Source organism: Ostrea edulis, chromosome 9 (genome assembly GCF_947568905.1).
Source record: "Ostrea edulis chromosome 9, xbOstEdul1.1, whole genome shotgun sequence".
Classification (NCBI taxonomy): Eukaryota; Metazoa; Mollusca; class Bivalvia; order Ostreida; family Ostreidae; genus Ostrea; species Ostrea edulis.
The window spans coordinates 28713450-28735868 of record NC_079172.1 but is presented as its reverse complement, the minus strand read 5'-3'; the positions used below and the strand labels follow the sequence as shown (position 1 = coordinate 28735868).

Sequence of the window (22419 nt, the reverse complement as noted above, 5' to 3'; positions counted from 1 at the left end):
TTTGAGATATGAAATTTCAACAGATCAGTCATCGGAATTTCTGTTAGCAATGCTTAGAATGAAATATTGATAATATGGGTTTTTTATGAGAAAGATTAGAAATGATGAATGCAAGTTTTATGGAGGGAGCTGTGGGTATTGCAAAAATCGTTCATTTTACTGACCTTGGTAATTAGTACAACAATGGCACAGGTACGACCCTGCCGTATAGAATTACATTATAATATAGCTTGTTCGTGATCAGTACATAGCATGCATACAAGCGACTCATTTTACCAGTTGTTTATCATTTTACCTTAACTTTATATAAAAAGTGTTGGCAATTGTCGTGCAGATTTCCCAAAAATAGTAAAATGGAATACATATTGGTAAGAATAATCTATATCTGAAAAGTATTAATATTGATATGAAACTAAATACAATCATTGGTAAGAGATGTTTATTGGTGTGCAATGCGTGGAGTCTTGTACAATCTGATGGGGTTCATAAATAATTTAATGAACCAATGACCAAGATTGAATCCTCTCTCCAAGTTCATCTTCTGATCTTCGCGCAGCTGACGGATTTATTGTACTAGAAAATGGTAGAACGTTCTATTCGTAACCGGGAGGTAATGAGTTCGAGGCCCGCTCACGTCATGGTAATTTCAATCCTAAGACGTAAAAATAGGTGGTGATTCCTTATTCGCTAAACGCTACATGTATGTATGTAGAAGTGAGAATTAAGAGTCTTTCGGATATGACATTAAAAACGGAGGTCCCGTGTTGCGGCAGGCCTTGGAGTGTTTAGGAACTAGTGATAAGCGATTTTACCGGTATATCGTGATAATTCGTCCCACGATACGTATCGCGATACGGTGAAAAAAAAACCCCGATATTTTTGGGCAGATGTAAATTCTGGAAAATTACGTTTATGCGTTAGGTTATAAATTAACTATTACAGGAACTACTAAAAATAACAAGATGACGTCCGAACATGGTAAAAACGCGGAGGAATTCAATCATCATCATAGGTTGTGAGTCATTTGATTATTATTTAATTTGATGTTTTCCTTATTTGTTTTATTATAGTTATTTACATAAAATTAATGTCTAAAATACTTGGCATTTTTGCGCTTTAACACCTATGCAGTATTGAAAATAACAGAGAATTAAGGAAAAAACAGAATGTCCTCAAATATCGCAATATTATCATGATATTGTGAAAAAAATCGTGAAATAACGCAATACAATTTTTTGGCGATATCCATCCCTAAAAAGAACCCTCACTGCTACAAGTACAGCCAGGTCTAAATGTGGTAATCCACCTACACATGTGACATTTAAATATGAGGGGAAAATTCTCGAAGAGACGTAAAATCAAACAAAGAATCTTTCTAAGCATAGAATTTGTACTGGAAAGTACGAAACAGTTGAATTATTTGTTATGAAATTTTTCGTTTCATTTTATCTACACTTAACTTGTTTTTCAGAGTTATTACATCTAAATATATATGTAGCAGTTGTATTTTGTCAACTCGAGTAAGTTCTTCTTATAGTACGACATCGTAAAATAGATACAAATAGGGTCCTAGTTTCAAAATTTAAATAATTGATGAAAGGTGTATCAGGCGCTTCGTTTTGCTTGAGCGTTTTTTTCTTTATAACTATACATTTGTAAAATGTGTCTGTCTATCCCCAGGTGCAGTCATTCTTTGTCTTTCTTTTAATGGTGGATACTTGTGGAGCGGATACTCAGTCTGACAGCTGGAAGGACATGTTACGAGGTTACCTATCAGGACAGCTGTCCTCGTCATACCACACAGAAGCTTTCAGACACGAATTCAGAAAGTTTATTAACATCGTTGATAAGAAAATGAAAACCTGGAAGGAAGAAATAAAATCAAAACCTGGTAAAATGGAAGGACAACATAGTTTGCTACTTTTTTTTCAACTTTCGTTGATGAATACATTTTAGCACAAAAACTAATTTTATAATGCTGATTTTGTTTTTCGGTAATTTAAGTGATCCATGGTAGAAACAAGAGCATTGTTTACACAAGATGGGGGAAGAAATCTTGCCCGTCCAATGCTGAGCTAGTATACTCAGGTATAGGAAAACAGAACGTATCATAGAAAACAGATATACGATATTCATAGAACTGCGTCATGAATTTAATATAAAATATTTCATTGAGTAAATTTGACAAACACCGAATTTTTCAAAAACAAAACTTCAACTTTGTTAATGAATTCACGTATCATTTTTTTTTTCTAAAAGGATTTATGGGAGGATCAAGTTACGCGCATACTGGCGCAGTTGTCGACTCCCTTTGCTTACCTAGAGATCCAGAGTCGGGGATCCACAATGATAGAGCGGGCACGCCTAGAAATTACGTATATGGAACAGAATACGAAATATATCATTTCAGCAATCACATCGATAAACTTGTCAAGCATGACGTACCATGTGCTGTGTGCCTAGTTAAAAATAGATCCATTTGACAACATTTCCAGGTAAGAACATGTGGAACATTGTCCTGAATTTTGTTTTCTTTTTCTGATGAAAATACGATATTTGATTCGCTCACATATATCACTACACAAGGATCTGACGAAACTCTAGGGAAGGTCATCTCCTGGTTATCTTTGACATGTGATTAATTTAGCCATGAAAATTGACTGGGATGTTTTGGGTATTTTTGGTGCTTTACATAAATCGGCGAAAAACGCCGAGTCGGCATTTAACACCGAACATGTGTACACCCGTAACACGAAGAAAATATATTCTCGTTGTAAAAATGTATGTAAAATATGTTGGTTTTCAATTATACAAAACAAGCGTTCTTTCTGAAGATAAAAAAGACAGAACAAAACAAACAATAAGCTAAAGATTAATGAGGAATAAAAGCGACACTTATAAAACAAATAATAAGCTAAAGATTAATGAGGAATGAAAAACGACACTTATAAAACAAACAATAAGCTAAAGATTCATGAGGAATTAAAAACGGCACTTATAAAACAAACAATAAGCTAAAGATTAATGAGGAATGAGCTAAAATCATTCAATGTGTTCTTCTTGACTTCGATATCAACCTGGTAAGAAATGTCACCGGCATATTTTGTGACGTATGAAATTGTATAGCAATCTACATGAGCAGGTAAAGGATCTGATCTTAATGGGGTTGCATAACTAACTTTTTAAAATGTTTTCTACACCTACAACAAGGTCCTTTTATTTATTTGAAATTTGCGTTTTCGCTTACAGCTAGAACGACTTGCTACAAAGGTTGGTCATTAGAGTATGATGGTTACCTTATTGCTGGAAATTATGGTCATCCTGCTGGTACGATGTTCAGATGTTTAGACAAACACCCAGATAGTCTACCTGGTGGCAGTGACCGTCGAAGTGGCAGTCTTATCTATCCTGTGGAAGCACGATGCGGTTCATTAAGATGCCCACCATATATACAGGGACGAGAATTGGCGTGTGTTGTGTGTTCCAAAGAATAGAAAATTCTATTATAGCAACCACTACCTTTGCAAAAATAAAGCTTCTGATTAAATACAGCCATGGTTGATTATGAAAACATATTCTTAGAGGTTGAAATGCGGGATATATTTCGTAATTGCTGGGGAAAATGGAAGCATGTATCTCTAACACCATGTCCGAAATGGATAATTTTGCTAGAAAAAAACCCCTACAATACTAGTATGTAAAAACAGCGATTAATCTCGTAAATCATATATAAAATGCTAAATTGAGTGTAGGGCAAACAAGGACTCAAATACAAAATTAAGAGAAGGGCAAATACGGACCCTGAACATACAAAAGGTGGGATCAGGTGCTTACTAAGGAGGGGTAAGCATCCCTGGTTACCTGTTACACCAGCCCTGAGCCCTATATCTTGTTCAAGTAAACGGAGTAATCCGTAGTAAAAATCAGTATATCAAAAAGGGCTTAACAATTGGTATGGCGGACAAAATTTCGACCAAACGACAGGCTGTATTAATAAAAAGAGTCGTTATAATGACCATGGAATTTGCATTTTAAATGAGATTGTTGAGAGAGCTGGGTACGGTAAGCATCAAAATATGCTCGGTCTTTGAAGTTCATCAAAATAAATACGCAAGATGGTTACAATATACCATTGTCAGAAAACATTAAACTTCATCATACATGCATTTCATATTGTTTTCATTTAAGAGTAACTTAAAGATAGCGTTGGTTCTTACAAAAAAAAAAAAACAACAACAACAAAAAAACTCGCATACCGTCATGTCATCGACGTTTATTCACAACGTTCTGGTAGAATGACAAGCAAGAAAATGACTAAATTGCAAGATTTAAAGGTTTACATAAATACCTCTACTTTGTACCGTTGCAATTAAACGGGTGAGAGTATTTCTGACGCTAAACAGAATTTAAAGAAATGGGATACATTTTTCACAATGCAGTGTGAGTTATTTCCCCCTAAATACCGGGATGTTGTCCTAGAATATAAAGATTTACTATTTCTGATTGTACTTGATAGGCAATCAAGGAATTTTTACAGAAAAGTAGGTGTAACGACTCAAAAATTAGCATGATAACACAAGATTTGTAGTCACTGATTACATTTATGTGTTTCTTGTTTGCTTTTGTCGCAAGTAATTCACGGCCTTGATGTAACAAAATTACATGCATGTAGCCCAGCAGATATGTGGGAAGATTGTGGTATTAGTGATACAAGCATGAAATTTGGTACACTGATAGGGCATTCTGCTATGAAGAGTCTTGGATATAAGGACATTCCAAATTACTCCTTGGGCCAAAATGGCGGTCATTCTGTTAAAATGGCCATTTTCGAGTAAAATGCGACACAGGATTCATGTCAATATAACTATATTTACTTATCAAAAAGCACATCAATGACGTTTTTTCCACATAAGCAGGATGCCAGTTAAATGTGTCAAAGCTTACACACCATTCATTTGGCCCTTCTTACCAAAATTAGTTTTGAACTTTTAAAAACAAACGTAGGAAACGCGAAGAAAATGAACTGGACATGTCACTTTAACACCCTGGGAGTGTTCCTATTTGACGTTTACATAAAATATAGTGCACAGAAAAGGCTTGAATCCAAGTCATATAGTATTCTACATGATTGTATACAAGTTTGTAATCTCTCCTGTAAACAATCTTGTATACTCCCTTTCGCAGTGGCACAGAAATGTGCACTGGAATGTGGCCTTAACCCATCTTGCATCCACATGTTATAAATTGCAGGTATGCCCCAGTTGCCTGCAGGAGGATTGTCCTATACATACCCCAGTCATTATTTATCTGAACCCAATCCTATTTACTTGGCGAAGGAATCTCTGGTATGGAAATCGTCATTTGACCGGTACATGTACCCAACAGAAGCCGGTTTGGTAGACAGTTCTCTGATGTACTGAGAGCTTCTCGAGTTGGTGGGATGGCCTCTATTGATCTGCCACTCTGAATGAAGAGATGCTTACAAGCCTCATTGACATGTTCTAGGCTGCTGGTTCGATCGTAGATCAGGGTAACAAAACACTCCAGTGGATCCATGTGGTCATCTACAACTGCAATGGTTTGGCATAACAACTAATGCACAGAAAGCTGCAGTGACATCATTACAGGGTTTCCATGTTTCCCATGTTGTTTTCTCCTCCCACGGTATCATACCCAGCGAAGGCGTGCAATAATGACAACTATCGGCACTTGTTCAGTGCCATAGCCATTTTGCGGGCAGCCAAGAAATTCTTTCCTGTGGCAAAGCAACCCAAAGTTTATCGATGTCCAGCTGCTGTTACTGCAAGGATCAAATATCTGTGTCCAATGTGAAGATCGACAACTTAGTATAGCCCCGCCTCACTGCATCTTGGGCATAGAGTAGTATTCTCGTAGTTGCCTCCTCCTGACTGCACAGGGAGCCTACAGCAACACGTCATAGTTGTATACAAAGCATGTCTTTGTGGTTTGTGCTGATGATCTGCTTCTCTGTTTTCGTGGTTGATATCCTAGTTGCTAGGAAGGCAAACAATTCTATCTTGTTGACATGTAAGCGGAGGAAGGCCTGTCAGTTCCCTGGGGTGGAACTAGATGGCTCAACTCTTCTGATGCTTTATCCCTCTTCCTGGAGTCTATTTTCAACTGTCTGTGAAGTTGCAAACAATATCTACCCTGTTTAATTGCTGTAGCTGAGATGTGGTGTACGGTAAGAATATTATGCATACTAAGAGACTTCAACAAGTACTTATTGAACTGAGGTTATGATCAAAAGTTATTTATTGCCCCATTTGTGAATTGATCTCCCCAGCCCAGGGGGGGGGGGGCAAAATGGACCCTCCTTCTGGACGAAGCGGTAGATTCTGCTCACCAAATCCATGGAGATGCTCAGCACCCTATTATAGGAGATCAAGAGATGCAGGTAGAACAAAGCATCAACTATGCTTCGTTTCCGAGTTTTTATGTGCATTAGTGTCCAGGTACACGTGCATGGGTGTCTTCCAACTGTGGATGTGTCTGATAGACTCGATACTACTGGTACTCTCTCGGCTGCGTGTGTAGCTGTCGAAAATGAGGAGTTGTGAGACTATGGGAGTAGGTAGTGATACAGATGAGTGGCTTGACTGTTTTTCAATATTTGGATGTTAGGACCATTCAAGATAATACCACCTAGTGCTACAGGAGAAGAAGAAACCGGCATTTCTTAGCAGTGGGTTTCAAATGAACCACGAAAGGTGTCATCATTTTCAACATACCTATTTAGACTATGTTTACGGCTGTAGGAAGACAAATTATCACTGTCGGTGTCGTGCTTATATGTCCTCTGCAGGGCTGAGTCAACATCCTGGTTGACAGCAAATAGAATAAATTTACCGGACTTGTGCTCCTTCAGGTCTTGAAAATATGTCATGATTCGATCTTTGAGTTTGGTCGAGACTGTACCAAGCTGTTCCAGTCTAGTGGTGTACAGTCTTGTCAGGTTTACCAGCTTGCCATAAGATCATCCGTGCAGGCATCATCAATGTAGGCCACCAGTTTTCCATGTGTTATACCATGATTGATATCATCTGATCATCCACTGTTGTCTTTGTGACCTTAGCTATGTTATACAAGGAGAACATACACTTCACGTGACACTAAGTACAGTGTACTAAAAGGTCTCAGTTTAGCAAGAGGGTTAGCCTTAACCCTGCCTTGTTTCCTGATTTCAGAGCAGCTGCCCTGACATGTTTATCAAGATGGAAGGTGGAAGCTTTGCGCAGAGAATCGTTACTTACTGGCTTGTCACAAAGGAAACACTTTCCAGGAAGTAACTGTGTGTGGTCTGTTTTGTACTTTCTTGAGACACTTTCAGATTCTTCACTAGTTTACATAGCTCTGTGTCCGATGCATTGCAGGTTTGTTACTTCAGTCTGCATGAATCATGCAACTTAGCCTTTTGGTTCTGGAAGATCAACTCGGACTGTATAACCCCACCATTGTCCAGAGGGACTTTTCTAGGGATTTTGGCAGGCAGCCGATCTGACTGAAGTTATGGATATTGTCTGCAAGATTCTAGACTGTATTTCGCTTGGAATCAAGTGGACAGGAAAGGATCTCAGAAGTGTCCTCCTGACATAACACACACTTGTTTCAATCTGGCATATAAGACAAGTTTGTTGCAGATGTACTGGGCTGTTGGGGATCTAAACGCTTCAAATGCTTATTGGTCATTGTCATTCAGGCAATGTGCACCACCTACATTTAGTCAATATACAAATTGGAAACAAACACCAAGCAAGTATAGTGTATGAGAGAAGGCACTGTGCAATAAGATTATCACTTGAAAACAGGAAACAAAATGGCATAGGTATATTAGTAAGTTGTTACCAGCCAATGAAGTTAAAACGTTATTGCATAGTATGTATATCCCTGTGAGCTCGAAATAAAGGACACCACAGAGTCGTCCACTTCTGCTTCATACTTAGATATTTTATTGAAAGTAGACATTAACGGCAAACTGACAACTCAACTGTATGACAAACGGGATGATTTCAGCTTCTCCATCGTCAACTTCCCACATTTATGTAGCAATATTCCATTATCACCTGCATATGGTGTTTATATATCTCAACTGATTCGATATGCAAGAGCTTGTTCTGGGTATAGTCAGTTTTTAAATCGAGGTAAGCTACCGACAAACAAGTTGATGGTACAGGAATTTCAACAGTCTCGATTGAAGTCAGCATTTCGCAAGTTCTATGGTCGTTATAACGATCTAGTTCGTCAATACAACCTCGCATTGGGTCAAATGCTGTCTGACGTGTTTCATACCGATTGTTAAGCCGTTCTTGGCACACTGATTTTGACTGCGGATAACTCCGTTTACCTGATCAGGATATGGGGCTCACGGCGGGTGTGACCGGTCAACAGGGGATGCTTACTCCTCCTAGGCACCTGATCCCACTTCTGGTGTGTCCAGGGGTCCGTGTTTGCCCAACTATCTATTTTGTATTGCTTGTGGGAGTGATGAGATTGATCACTGTTCGTTATCTTCACCTTGCATGTACATAACAGTTGATATTATGCTCACTGCATTGTATTTCATATCCAGTACACATGACAGAGCTGAACTACGAGGCAAAATATGCAATTCATAGCCGCCATTTTGTAAAATATCCGCCATTTTAGCCCTGTGAGGAATATGGAATGTCCCTACCTCCAATACTCGTTGTGATGGTATGCCCTAAATGTGTGCCAAATTTCATGCTTGTATCATCAAATGTACAATTTCACCGGAATTTTCACATATCTGCAGTGCTAAAAGTAAAAATAAAACATCTTACTTGAAAAAAGTTGCACAAGTCCTCGAATGCACTGATGCAAATGATGTCCTAGAACTTCTCAAGACTAAAATATTCCAAATATTTCCAGTGTAAATAGTTTTTTATCCACATAAAATCCCAGCTTGCTGCACAGTTTTTTGAACTCTTAGGTCAAGAAAAGATAACTCCACCTCAGACGACAACTTCCGGTTTTCGGAAACTTTCGGGACTCTTTATATCAAGTGGTATAAAATCAATAAATATTCCGCGAAATATGGATGCAACTGTTAGCACTCATCAAAGCTTGCAAATCGAAGCATTTAAATGCGAAGGATGGCCACAACATCTTACTGACAGGTTTTCCAGGTACAGGAAAATCTGTTTGTATAGGAGAGATCATGGATTATCTTTCAGAAGCAAAGAAGGTTGCGATAACAAGCACCACATGCCTCTCAGCATCACTGTTGCGAACATCGAACAGATCAGTACCGACAGTAGTAAGGGGGAAAATGCATCACGCTTTTTATAGTTCCATGAATCTCAGTTTTTATGTATCAATCCTTGACCACTACATTAGTATATATATATATATATATATATATATATATATATATGGAAGCTAATTAAATGTGGAAAAGAAGGAGGGGGTACTTCGATCATTGTTTTGGTGTGTGCCAATTATGTGCAAATTTTTGTACAGTGTGTGTGTGTATATATATATATATATATATATATTGTATTTAAGTGTGTGTGTGTGTGTGTGTTGGTGGTGGGTGGGGGTGTAAAGTCACATATAAATTCTGATGTATATGTATTCCTATGAGAATGAATGACTTCATGTCTGTTTTTAAATTATATGCCATATGCTTATAATTGGTTTTTTTATTATATAAATACAGGTCTGCTGTCACTATTAATAAATTTTGTGGTCTAAAAGATGGGAGGTATGATAATGAAGAGTTAGTGGACTTGATAAAAAATTCGGAAAGCTTTGAGATGTATAAAATAAATATACATCGCTGTGATGTTCTTGTCATTGGTAAGTAATTCACATGATTGTTTTTTGGTTGTTGGGAGGGGTACTTTTGTTTTATATCTGAAAGCATTACATTTTCATGTATATTTTGTGGAATTTTAAAAATTTGAAAAAAAAAATTATTAATATATTAATGACTAAATCCTCATTCCTGTCATTATTACATTAATTATTATAACAAACCCAATGTGACATTATGTAAAACTTTAATTAATAGATGAAGTCTCAATGCTAAGTTTAAGACAGTTTGAACAGATAGAGTATGTTTTACGCCACTTAAAGGATGTTTCTAAACCTTTCGGAGGCTGTCAGGTGAGAACATTTTATGCTTTGTGGTTATCATTCTTGTATACATTTTGTATATTTTAAAATGATGAAGTTTCCATTTGGCCTTGTTTCTATAGCTGTAAATATTTATTTGTTATATATACCCTGGTACTAATATTTCAGGTTATCTTAAGTGGATATTTCTTCCAACTTCCACCATGGAAATATCCACTTAAGATAACCTGAAATATTAGTACCAGGGTATATATAACAAATAAATATTTACAGCTATAGAAACAAGGCCAAATGGAAACTTCATCATTTTAAAATATACAAAATGTATACAAGAATGATAAGATCATGGTCATAGATTATGGTATGATATGAAGATCTTGCCTTCAGAAATCTACATAAGAAGTATGAAAGCCTCACCTAGAATAGTTCTGAAGATATTTAATAGGTTACATCTTCTCAATTGGTAGGTCAAATTTCAAGGTCATAAGGTCAAAGTATGAAATGAAATAGGTCTTGCCATAAGAAATCTATATACAAAATATTAAAGCTCTACCTTGAATAATTCAGGAGATGCTGAATAGGTCAGGTACATTTGTATTTCAAAGGTAGGTCCAGACAGAAGGACAATGAGTGATCAGAATAGTTTACTTGAGCTGAAAGTTCAGATGAGATGATGATGTGCCTTTACCAAGGGATGTTGTTGTTTTTTTTGGATTGAGGTGTAAATTTTATTTCTGTGGTCTGGAAATTATCAGCAATTGTTTTCAGTGGTTCTCTCTTCACTCGTTTCTGTGATTTGCCAACATGAACATGATAGTTAAAGGGATCTGCTGAAGGAATTCCTGCATTTGATTTCCTACCTCTGGATACAGATGACTGACCCAAAATAACAATGTTCATGGTGCACTGATAAGATGCATAAGTGGGGTTGGTAGTGTTTCCATTATGCAATCCTCGGACATGACAGAAATTGTTTTCAATAACATCTGAATTGAAACGAGATGGGTATACTCCGGCTCCAGGAAATTCCTTTAAATGTTCTTTAGTAATTTGTGTTAAGGCTGAAATAAGACTGTCTATATCATCTAGACATTTTAAGCTGGGGGAAGAAATGTTGCCCGTCCAATGCTGAGCTAGTATACTCAGGTATAGGAACACAGAACGTATCATAGAAAACAGATATACGATATTCATAGAACTGCGTCATGAATTTAATATAAAATATTTCATTGAGTAAATATGATAAACACCAAATTTTTCAAAAACAAAACTTCAACTTTGTTAATGAATTCACGTATCATTTTTTTTCTAAAATGATTTATGGGGGGATCAAGTTACGCGCATACTGGGCGCAGCTGTCGACTCCCTTTGCTTACCTAGAGACCCAGAGTGGGGGATCCACAATGATAGAACGGGCACGCCTAGAAATTACGTATATGGAACAGAATACGAAATATATCATTTCAGCAATCACATCGATAAACTTGTCAAGCATGACGTACCATGTGCTGTGTGCCTAGTTAAAAATAGATCCATTTTGACAACATTTCCAGGTAAGAACATGTGGAACATTGTCCTGAATTTTGTTTTCTTTTTCTGATGAAAATACGATATTTTGATTCGCTCACATATATCACTACACAAGGATCTGACGAAACTCTATGGGGACCTAATGAAAATAACGGTAATGGTTTACCCCTGGGGTTAAGGTTAAAAATAGAGATATCTAGAAAATCTTTTTACAGGGGATAAATGTAGACCATGAACTTTAATGTATGCTGTCTGACGTGTTTCATACCGATTGTTAAGCCGTTCTTGGCACACTGATTTTGACTGGGGTAAGCTCCGTTTACCTGATCAGGATATAGGGCTCACGGCGGGTGTGACCGGTCTACAGGGGATGCTTACTCCTCCTAGGCACCTGATTCCACCTCTGGTGTGTCCAGGGGTCCGTGTTTGCCGAGCTATCTATTTGTATTTCTTATAGGAGTTATGAGATTGATCACTGTTCGTTGTCTTAACCTTGCATACATATGTAGCTCCGTCTGTGTAATAATTAAATTCAACCCCTAAGTCAATATTCACCTTAAACACCCACAAGAACTGCATTCCCTGCAAGAAAAATCCATATTTGCAAACTTTCTAACCACAGGGTTAGGTGTAACACTTTTGGGGGCTTTTCTCATTTTTAATGTCACGGTTTGATTTACGAGCAAAGTCTGCCGGAAACCTCATAATATCATTCAAAATACGTAAAAGAATACATGTATACCACAAAAAGCCCGCAAGGCTTGGCTTTTTCAATGTGTTAAATGGGGTTCTAATGTTGTACTTTATAGCAACCATATCTCAGAAACTAAGCCCCATACAACACAGAAACTAACTGCATTTGATAGCAAAAAAGTTAGTTTAGTTAACATGCCATCAGAGTGCAAAACCAAAGAAATTGACCCTAAAACTGACTAAGTCTGAAAAGTCCCCAATGACACTTTTTCTGCCCTAAAAGTCCCCAATGACACTTTCGTTTTGCCTAAAGTCCCCAAAAGTGTTATCGAAGACCATAACCGCGTCCCCAATAACATTTTCAGGGGGTAGGCTATAGCCCTAACCCTAACCCTAATTTTAGTCTTAAAGCCTCAAATTACACGTAAGACCAATCCCGGGGGGTTAGGTACACGTTAGGGTAACCTGGGTTTACGACGGATCTGACGGCGGGGTTATGATTATTGACGTCAAATTAGGTTAGATCAAGTGTTACAACTAAGAATTTTGACTTAATAGATACTTTTTGGGGGAGTAGACCAAATGCGATGAATTTTGGTGGACAGCTTTATTTTGATGCCCTTTAAGGGGTTAGCGCCTCAAAAGTTTTCTGCGACCCTTTTCACAAAAATTTGGCCACCTACTAAACGTTGGGGTTAAAATGACACTTTTGGGGACCTCTTGTACCTTGATAATTATTAAAGATATTTTGAAAATTTAAACGCTGTTCATTTACGTTCCGTGCGGCGAAATATCTACAGGAATGGGTCTACCTAACCACAGCGTTATTGACCTAACACCTGACCAATAGGACCAAAACCAAAAAAGTGTCATTTGGGACTTTTATATTGACACTTTGGGGACCTACTGTAGCTTCATAACCATTAAAGATATTTTGAAAAATTAAACAGCTTTCAACTTCATTCAGTCAGGCGAACCATTGACAGAAAATGGTCTACCTAACCATCGCAACTAGGTTAAGGGCTTCTACAGTGAAATGCACAATAATCATGGGATGAAATTGCACCTGAAATTCACAGGTATCATTACACTTGTTACGGTTAAACACCGAAACAATACTACCCATATAGTGACTGTGACTGAGTGACCGTAAATTCCCCTCATGGTAATTTCCTGTGACGTCAGTTGAATAACACGTAACACTTTATTTTTGGAAAACAGCAAGAGGCCCTGCTTGTGAACAAAAGTTCAGGTTCATGTGTGTAACCAGCTGAATTTTTATTGATATACTCTAAAAAAAATCAAAAAAAAATCCTTAACAATAGACAGACAACTGTACAATGAGAACTGTACACAAACAGTAATATACAACTAGTGATCCTAATTGTTCGCGAACAATTAGAGGGCTTTCCACCTACCATGATGAAAAAAAGAGAATTTAAGAATATTTAAGATGATGTAAGAAATTCAAAAAGACCTTGAAAATGAAAATAAAATTAATTTACACGATGACCTTGACCTTTGACCTTCACCCCATTTGGAAGGTCAAAGGTTATCGGTCCTCATGCAAGTGATCCTATGTCTATTTCTGTATTAATGTAAAAGCTATAGGCTTAAATGATATTATTCAAGACATTCAGAGGCAATAACTATGCTTAGGGGTTTTCGGTCCCTTTGGTTAGCTTCTGAATGCCAAAAATACCATGAAAGACTTGACGTTGACCTCATTTTGAAGGTCAAAGGTCATTGGTATTAATGCAAGTGATTCCATGTCTCTATCTATATTAATAGAGAAATTGGAGGCTTAGATAATGATATTGGAGACTTTCAGGGGCAATAACTATGCTTAAGGGTTTTCGTATCCCTTCGATTAATTTCTCAATGCAAGAGGGTTTTACTGTGAATTCATTAGCGAAGGTTTTGTGTCTCTATGACTTTCCGTTAAGTACGAGTAGCGATAACAAGGTTTTCAATGCAAGTCTCCGAAATTCACCGAAGGGTCAAAGTTCAAATGCATACAATCGGAGCCAATCAAGAAGTCAATACTTGCCGATATGATATTTCAACGCTATCTTAAGCAGAAAAAAGAGTATAAAAGTGTTATTTTCTCGTCTTTTCGGATTACCTTGACCTTTGACCTTGACCTAATTTTCAAGGTCAAAGGTCAACGATCCCATTCCAGTTGGTCCCGTGTCTATACGACAAACCGTTCTCATTTTGGACATTATTTACGAATAAATTGTAAAACATAAGGGGCAATAACTCCCCTGAAGGGTCATTGAATCCTTTTGATTAATGCCCATATGAATTTGACTAATTCTCCTCTATGTTTTAGCAAAGGTTTCATGCTCCTATCTATTACGAATAAAGAAGAGTAGCGATAACGTAAAGTCTAATAATTCCGACAAAGGTTAAAGGTCAATTACGCAGGGTCACATGTGATCATGTTTCGAGATGTTGAATATGGTGGGCTAGAAAACTCTTCGATAAGTCTAAAGATGTCAAATTATTTTTTGGCGGAAAGAAAAGATGGAAGAATATAAAAACTAGTAATCCTAATTGTTCGCGAACCATTAGAGGACTTTCCACCTTTTCATTGCTTTTTCCTGACAATTTTCATTTTCAATACTTCTTCACTTTTATCGCCTAACCGGACAACGCCTAAATCCTTAAAAAAAAACAACAGTTCCGCCGGTCACCCGTCCAACTACTCGTCGCGATGAATGCTGCTTCACTTGCATCATGACGACAGACTCTCTACCACAACACCAGACTGACTTGCTTAATAACGAAGGGGTACAAGTGAATTATAAACTGTTTATGGCCACGGAAGCCATTGTTTAAAGGCCGTAGGATCGAAAGACAATAAAAAAAAGAATTTCAAGGGTTTCAATGCTGTTTTTATGTGTGTTTGAACGTATGACATGCGTGAATGTACATGGATATAGTGAGTTTTTAGGAGGACGTGCTGAGAGACCACAAGTCATGTTGTGTTGAATTGTGGACAACCACGGACTCGCACCGAGATGTGTGTGACCTTGACCTCATTTTGAAGGTCAAGGTCATCGGTCTTCTTGCAAGTGGTCCCGTGTCTCTATGTATATTCATGTCAAAGTTAGAGGCTTAAATAACGATATCGGAGACTTGCAGGGGCAATAACTCTGCTTAAGGGGTTCTGTTTCCCTTCGGTCTATTTCTCACTGCAAGGGAGTTTCACTGGGAACTCATCAGCGAAGGTTTCGTGTCTCTGCGACTTTTGGTTCTGTAGGAGTAGCGATAACAAGGTTTTCAACGCGAGTCACCACAATTTGCAGAAGGGTCAAAGTTTTGAGTTGTAATTCACAATATGACAACCAATTTGGAAGACAATACCGACCCATATGGTATTTCACTGCTATCTGAAGCGGGAAAGAGGGTATATAAAGTGCCATTTTCTGGTCTTTTTGGATGATCTTGACCTTTGACCTTGACTCATTTTCAAGGTCAAGGTCACCCAATCCGTTCCAGTGGGTTCGGTGTTTCTACGACGACTACTTTAGGGGTCGAAAATTTCTTACGCAGAAATCGTAAAACATGAGGGGTAATAACTTCCTTAAATGGTCATCGAATCCTTTTGTTGAATGCCCATATCAAATACACTAAGTCACCTCTATGTTCTAGAAAACGGTTGGATGCTCCTATCATTCACGGTTTTTGAGATGAATAGATTACAAGGGGTTTTGGCATAAAGTCCCATAAGTTCGTTAAGGGTCAAAGTTCAATTACGCAGGGTCAAATTTGAGCTTCTTTAAAGATATCGAATAGGATGGACAACATTGTTTTTCGATAAGTTTTAAGACGTCAAAAGCTTCTCGTGGCGGAAAGAAAAGAAGACAAATAATAATAATAATAAACAGAACAATATCAATAGGGTTTTCCACAGGAAGGTGGAAAGCCCTAATAATAATAAACAGAACAATATCAATAGGACTTTCCAAAGAAAGGTGGAAAGCCTTAATTAACAATACACAGAAAACAGTACAATGATAGCAGTACACAAACAGTAATAAACAATTAACAATACACAGACAAATGTAGAACGCAGTATTAAGTCTTCCCCGGAAGACATGTGTCGCCTGCTAGTTCATTCTATATGTAATATATCACGTATAATGTTGATAAAGTAAATTATTGAAATGGTTTTTGTCACTAAACAGGAAGTTGATAAGCGACAGATTCGAAAATGTCTTACACAATACAGTTGGCCACAGTGATGCTCTGTGCCAAATATCAGGGAGTTGCCCCATGTGGTTCTTGAGAAAACTGTGACAGAAATTTTTTGTGACGACGACGACGCCAGACGACGACGCAGGACGACGCAAGACGACGGATAGTGATCCCTATATGTCGCCACTGCGTAACGCAGGCGACACAATGACAACAGTACACAAACAGTAATAAACAATTAGCAATACACAGACAACTGTACGATGACAGCACTACACAAACAGTAATGAACAATTAACATTACACAGATAACTGTACAATGACAGCAGTACACAAACAGTAATAAACAATTAACAATACACAGACAAATGTACAATAACAACAGTAATAAACAATTAATAATACACAGACAACTGTACAATGACAGCAGTACACAAACAATAATAAACAATTAACAATACAAAGACAACTATACAGTGACAGCAGTACACAAACAATAATAAACAATTAACTAGTTCTAATTGTAACAGGGACCGTTACAGATGTTCCCCAAACCTCCCCCAATTAAAAAGTGATGTCCTTGTGAATCTATAGCAAAAAATCATTTTATTTTAGCCTTTAATTACATGTAGTACGTTCAATATGGTTATTTCAGTACCAAGAAATGAAAGAAAGCGTTGCACGTGCATACACGCGCACGTGTGTATGATTCCGAATTTTTGTTGATGTCGTTCAACAGGCATTTGTATCATATACCCACAGTATGAATTTCATAACGTTTCCACCAAATGTAAGGAAGTTATAGCGATTTTAAAATCGTCCAATCAGAAATCAGCACACGTGCATGCACGTGCTGAGCAGTAATTCTAACCACAGCAATTTGTAAGGAGTACCAAGATACATCTAAACCCCTAATATGAATAGAATTTGACGAAAAACAAAAACGTTATCGTCCTTTAAAAATTGAACATTTAAAAAACGTTGCACGCGCATGCGCGTGTGCGTTGGCATTTTTTGTTAAACCAACATATAGATACACATATTGTCTACATATGCTGTGAATATCATCTCATTCGCTTCATAAATAAGATAGTTACAAATGTTTTAGCATTATCCAATCAAAATGAAGCGCACGTGCATGCGCATGCAAATTGGTAATTTTGACCATGTAAATCAGTTAAGGGTCTCAATATCTACCTATGATATGAATTTCAAGCCATTTCAATGAACAACAAAAAAGTTAGACTGATTCCAAAGTTAGCGTACAAATTTTGTAATGCGCGTGCACGCGCATGCGTGCGCGTGCTAGCAAAATAACTATTATTTTTCATATGTACAAATGATATACTATCATCCTATTTAGGTTTTATATCGCTTCCTTCAATATTCTGATTTTCCATTTTTTGTACCAAAATTGCAATGCACGTGCAAACAAAATAACTATCACTATGCACATCTACAAACGCTATACTATCATCCTGGAAAGTTTCATATCGATCCCTTTTGTAGTTTCTGAGAACACTACCGGACAAAAAAGTACCGGAGAAAAAGAATAATAATAATAATAATAATAATAACTAGATGCGATCTCGTTGCGAGCAACGAGTGGGTCTTCCTTCCAATTTTAGATGTGATGAGATAAGAATTTGACTGAGATTTTCGTTCATAAATAATGATACAAATATATTGTCTAAACGTACAATTTAGCTTCAGTAATGTTTTATAAATATTAATCATTTAAGTGTTATAAATTAAAGACTCTCTGCCCCTCTCGGCCACTAATTAAAGAGGTCAGCCTTTTTTCGAGAAAAAAGTTAATAATGTTATTTACTGCGATACAAATTCGACTGATCGCGCGGAGGCCTATTTTTTTTTTTATATATATCATTCTAGATATATCTCGCAAAACTGAACAAATTTTGCTCTACATGTCCCATCAAAATTTTCTTGAGAAAAAAGTTATTGATTGCGACATTTATCAGATTGTTAAGGCGAGTCATAAGGCCCGTGGGCCTTTTTCTTGATGTCTCATTAAAAGTTTCTTGACTAAAATGTTATAGATTGCAACAATAACCCAACTGTTCAGGTGAGCCATGAGACCCGCAGGCCTATTTCTTAACATCGTTAGTTAACGCTTGCGAAACTGAAGAACTTTTGTTCTACATGTCTTATTAAAAGTTTCTCCAGAAAAAAGTTATTGATTGTGACACTAATCAAACTCTTCAGGCGAGCTATGAGGCCTGTTGGCCTTTTTCATAATGTTGTTCGAAAGATCTTGCAAATCTGAACAACTTTCGTTATAGATGTCTTATTAAAAGTTTCTTTACAAAAATATTATAGATTACAACAATAACCCAACTGTTCAGGTGAGCCATGGGACCCGCAGGCCTATTTCTTAACATCGTTAGTTAACGCTTGTGAAACTGAACAACTTTTGTTCTACATGTCTTGTCAAAAGTTTCTCGAGGAAAAAGTTATTAATGTTATTAATTGCGATACAAATTCGACTGTTCAGGCAAGCCATGACGCCCGGAAGCCTATTTTTAGATATCATTAGATAGAACTTGCAAAACTGAACAACTTTTATTCTACATGTCTTATCAAAAGTTTCGTGAGAAAAAAGTTAATCATTGTAACAGAAATTCAATGGTTCAGGCGAGCCATGAGGCCCATGGGCCCATTTCGTGATATGGCACGAAAGATCTCAATACACTGTACAAGTTTTGTTATATATGTCTAAACAAAATATTTACGAGTAAAAAGTTATGATTCAAAACGTGGAAAAAAATTGGACACTTTTTAAAACTCCATTTTCGACCCCTACCGAGCTTCCATACTAGGCACTTCCGGAAATTTTTAAAACCCAGGTGCACAACTACAACATGTCGTCTAACATCACTGAAAATTTCAGCACTCTAGCTTTTATCGTTTTTGAGTTTTTGTCTGGACAAAATGGTCATCTGAAAATCGATAAAAGGGGGATAACGTCCAAGCGGAAGTGATTTTTCAAAAATTGAAACGGCGGTACAAACTTCAAATGGCAACGCATCAATCCTGAGAATTTGAAGCAAATCGATCCAGCCATCTCCGAGAAATCTTCTGCACAAAAATCGGTAAGGAGAAAAAAAAAGAATAATAATAATAACTAGACACGATCTCGTTGCGAGCAACGAGTAGGTCTTCCGTCCGATTTGTTGATGCACTCGGAGTTAAAAAAAAAAAAAAAAAAAGACAAATGAGTCCCAATTTAGTTTCCGACTTTAAGACACTTTAGATATAATCAATTTTTCATATCATAAGCTTCTGAAGCAAAGTTGCGGTGAAATTCGTTTGAAATTCTACTCTCCAGGCGAGCCATAAGGCCCGCGGGCCTATTTCTTGATGTCATTTGTTAGCCCTCTATAGACTCAACAACTTTAGTTCTATATGTCTTTACAAAATATTTACCTGTAAAAAGTTATTGAGATCGACCGATATTGACAAAAAAATCGACTCTACAGGCGAGCCATTAGGACCATAGGCCTATTTCTTGATATCAATCGATAGATCTCGATAAACTGAACAACTTTTGTTCAATATGTCCTTACAAAATATTTACCAGTTACAAGTTTTTGAAATCGACTGATATCGACAAAAATCGACTCTACAGGCGAGCCATGAGGCCCACAGACCCATTTTTTGATATTGATCGATAGGTTATGACACATTGAACAACTTTTGTTCAATAATGCTTTTCCAAAAATATGTCGTTTTAAAGATATGAGGCGTCAAATATTTACGATTTTGGCCCTTAAAATCTCTAATTACGTAACATATGACCTACTTTTTGATTTGATAAGATCAAGCTCGTTGAGATGAACATTTCCGCTTCTACAACTTATTATAAAATATTAATAGTTTCTGAGATATTCTCAAAAACATTTGGACCCTTCTGAACCCCTAATTTAAAGGGCCAGCCCGTTTTGCTTGATATCGTAAGAAAGGCCTTGTCATTTTAAACATTTTTTGCTCAACAAGTATTTAGAAATTCTTTACCGTTCTCGAGTTATCTCTACAAGAAATATTTAGGGGCCAAACTGTAGCTCCCTAACGGGGCCACATAGGGAAAAAACGAAATGTACATATTGTTTAGATTATCATTCTGAACAACTTTTGTTCAATAATGCTTTTCAAAATATTTGTCGTTTTCAAGATATGAGGCGTCAATTATTTATGATTTTGGCCCTTAAAATCCCTTATTACATAACATATGACCTACTTTTTGATTTGATAAGAACAAGCTCGTTTAGATGAACATTTCCGCTTCAATGACTTATTACAAAATATTAATAGTTTCTGAGATATTCTCATAAACCTTTGGACCCTTCTGGGCCCCTAATTTAAAGGGTCAGCCCATTTTGCTTGATATCGTAAGAAAGGTCATGACATTTCAAACATTTTTTGTTCAACAAGTATTTAGAAATTCTTTACCGTTCTCGAGTTATTTCTAGAAGTAATTTTTAGGGGCCAAACTGTAGCTCCCTAACGGGGCCACATAGGGTAAAAACGAAATATGCATATTGTTCAGATCATCATTCTGAACAACTTTTGTTCTTTATTGCTTTTCAAAATATTTGTCGTTTTCGAGATACAAGGGGTAAAAAATTTAGGGTTTTGGCCCCTAAAATCCCTTATTACGTAACATATGACCTAAATTTTTATATGAATAGATTTGGATTGTTGAGATGAACATTTTTTGTTCTTTGACTTATACCAAAATATTAACGATTTTTGAGATATTTGATCTAGACTTTGAGCCCTTCTAGATCCCTAATTTAAGGGGCTAGCCCCTAAATCTTGATATTTTCGAAAAGATCTCGTAAATGTGCACAACTTTTGTTCTACATGTCTTAACAAAATATTTGCAAGAAAAAAGATATTGGAGATCAAAGGTCAAAAATCGCCGAAATCGGCGAACAATTTTGGCATCCATTTTTTCAGGTCCAGGCGAGCGCTTAGGCAAATCGCCTCCGGTAAAATCGAATCCCCCACAAATCTTCTAAAATGTTTACTCTATCTTGTGTAGAAATTTCAAGACTCTAGCTTCAAAACTAACGGAGGAGATGTGTGGACAACAAGACCCTTCAAAAAGTCACTAAAAGAGAGATAACTCCTGACCGGAAGTGACGTCAAGCACGAAATTTTGCAAGCAAAGTCTCGTCACCAAAAGACATCTTTCCTGAAAATTTCGTGAAAATCGATCGAGAAATGGCTGAGAAAAACGCGTGTACTACCAAGGAAAATAATAATAATAATAATAATAATAATAATAATAATAATAATGAAGAAGAAGAACGCGAACAATAATAGTAAGGTCTTCCGCAGGAGACGGAAGACCTTAATAATAAGAAAAGTGAAAAATCAACAATAGAATAATAGAAGGGTCTTCCGCTGAAGACGGAAGACCCTAATAACTAGAAACTCATTACTAGTAATGAGTAGGTCTTCCGTTAGACCACTTCCGGTAAAGAGCTTTCTGTTCCTACGAAAACCATTTAAATATATCAGAAAATAAGCCTTAACAATGAATAAGAAATGTACTATCGAACTTTTTACTCCTTTCTCGTAACTTCCGGTAATGACCGGAAGTACTATTCAGATGCGTTTTCCTATAAATGACAGCGACTCTTTACTGTCTATATTCCCTGAAAATTTCACGTCTCTATCTGAAAGAGTTCTCAAAAAAAGAAGTAAACCTAAGAAAGAAAAAGTAGTAGGTTACTACCGACCGGAAGTCAATTTTGAAAAACAAAATTATCAAAACTTTAGAAGTTGATACTTTTATTAAGACATGTGAAAATCATATGAAAGACTTCAAATAAAAGCGAGATT

The 22419-nt window shown here is 36.9% G+C and overlaps 1 protein-coding gene across 1 annotated transcript; it reads left to right on the top strand.

Moving 5' to 3' along the window:
• The first annotated feature begins 340 nt into the window (after positions 1-340).
• Positions 341-3551, top strand: LOC125672888 (uncharacterized). Its single transcript, XM_048909111.2, has 5 exons — positions 341-368; positions 1681-1891; positions 2005-2088; positions 2260-2495; positions 3250-3551. Exons 1-4 carry the CDS (start codon positions 354-356, stop codon positions 2481-2483), a joined length of 534 nt encoding a protein of 177 aa, XP_048765068.2. The 5' UTR covers positions 341-353; the 3' UTR covers positions 2484-2495; positions 3250-3551.
• The last annotated feature ends 18868 nt before the right edge of the window (positions 3552-22419 follow it).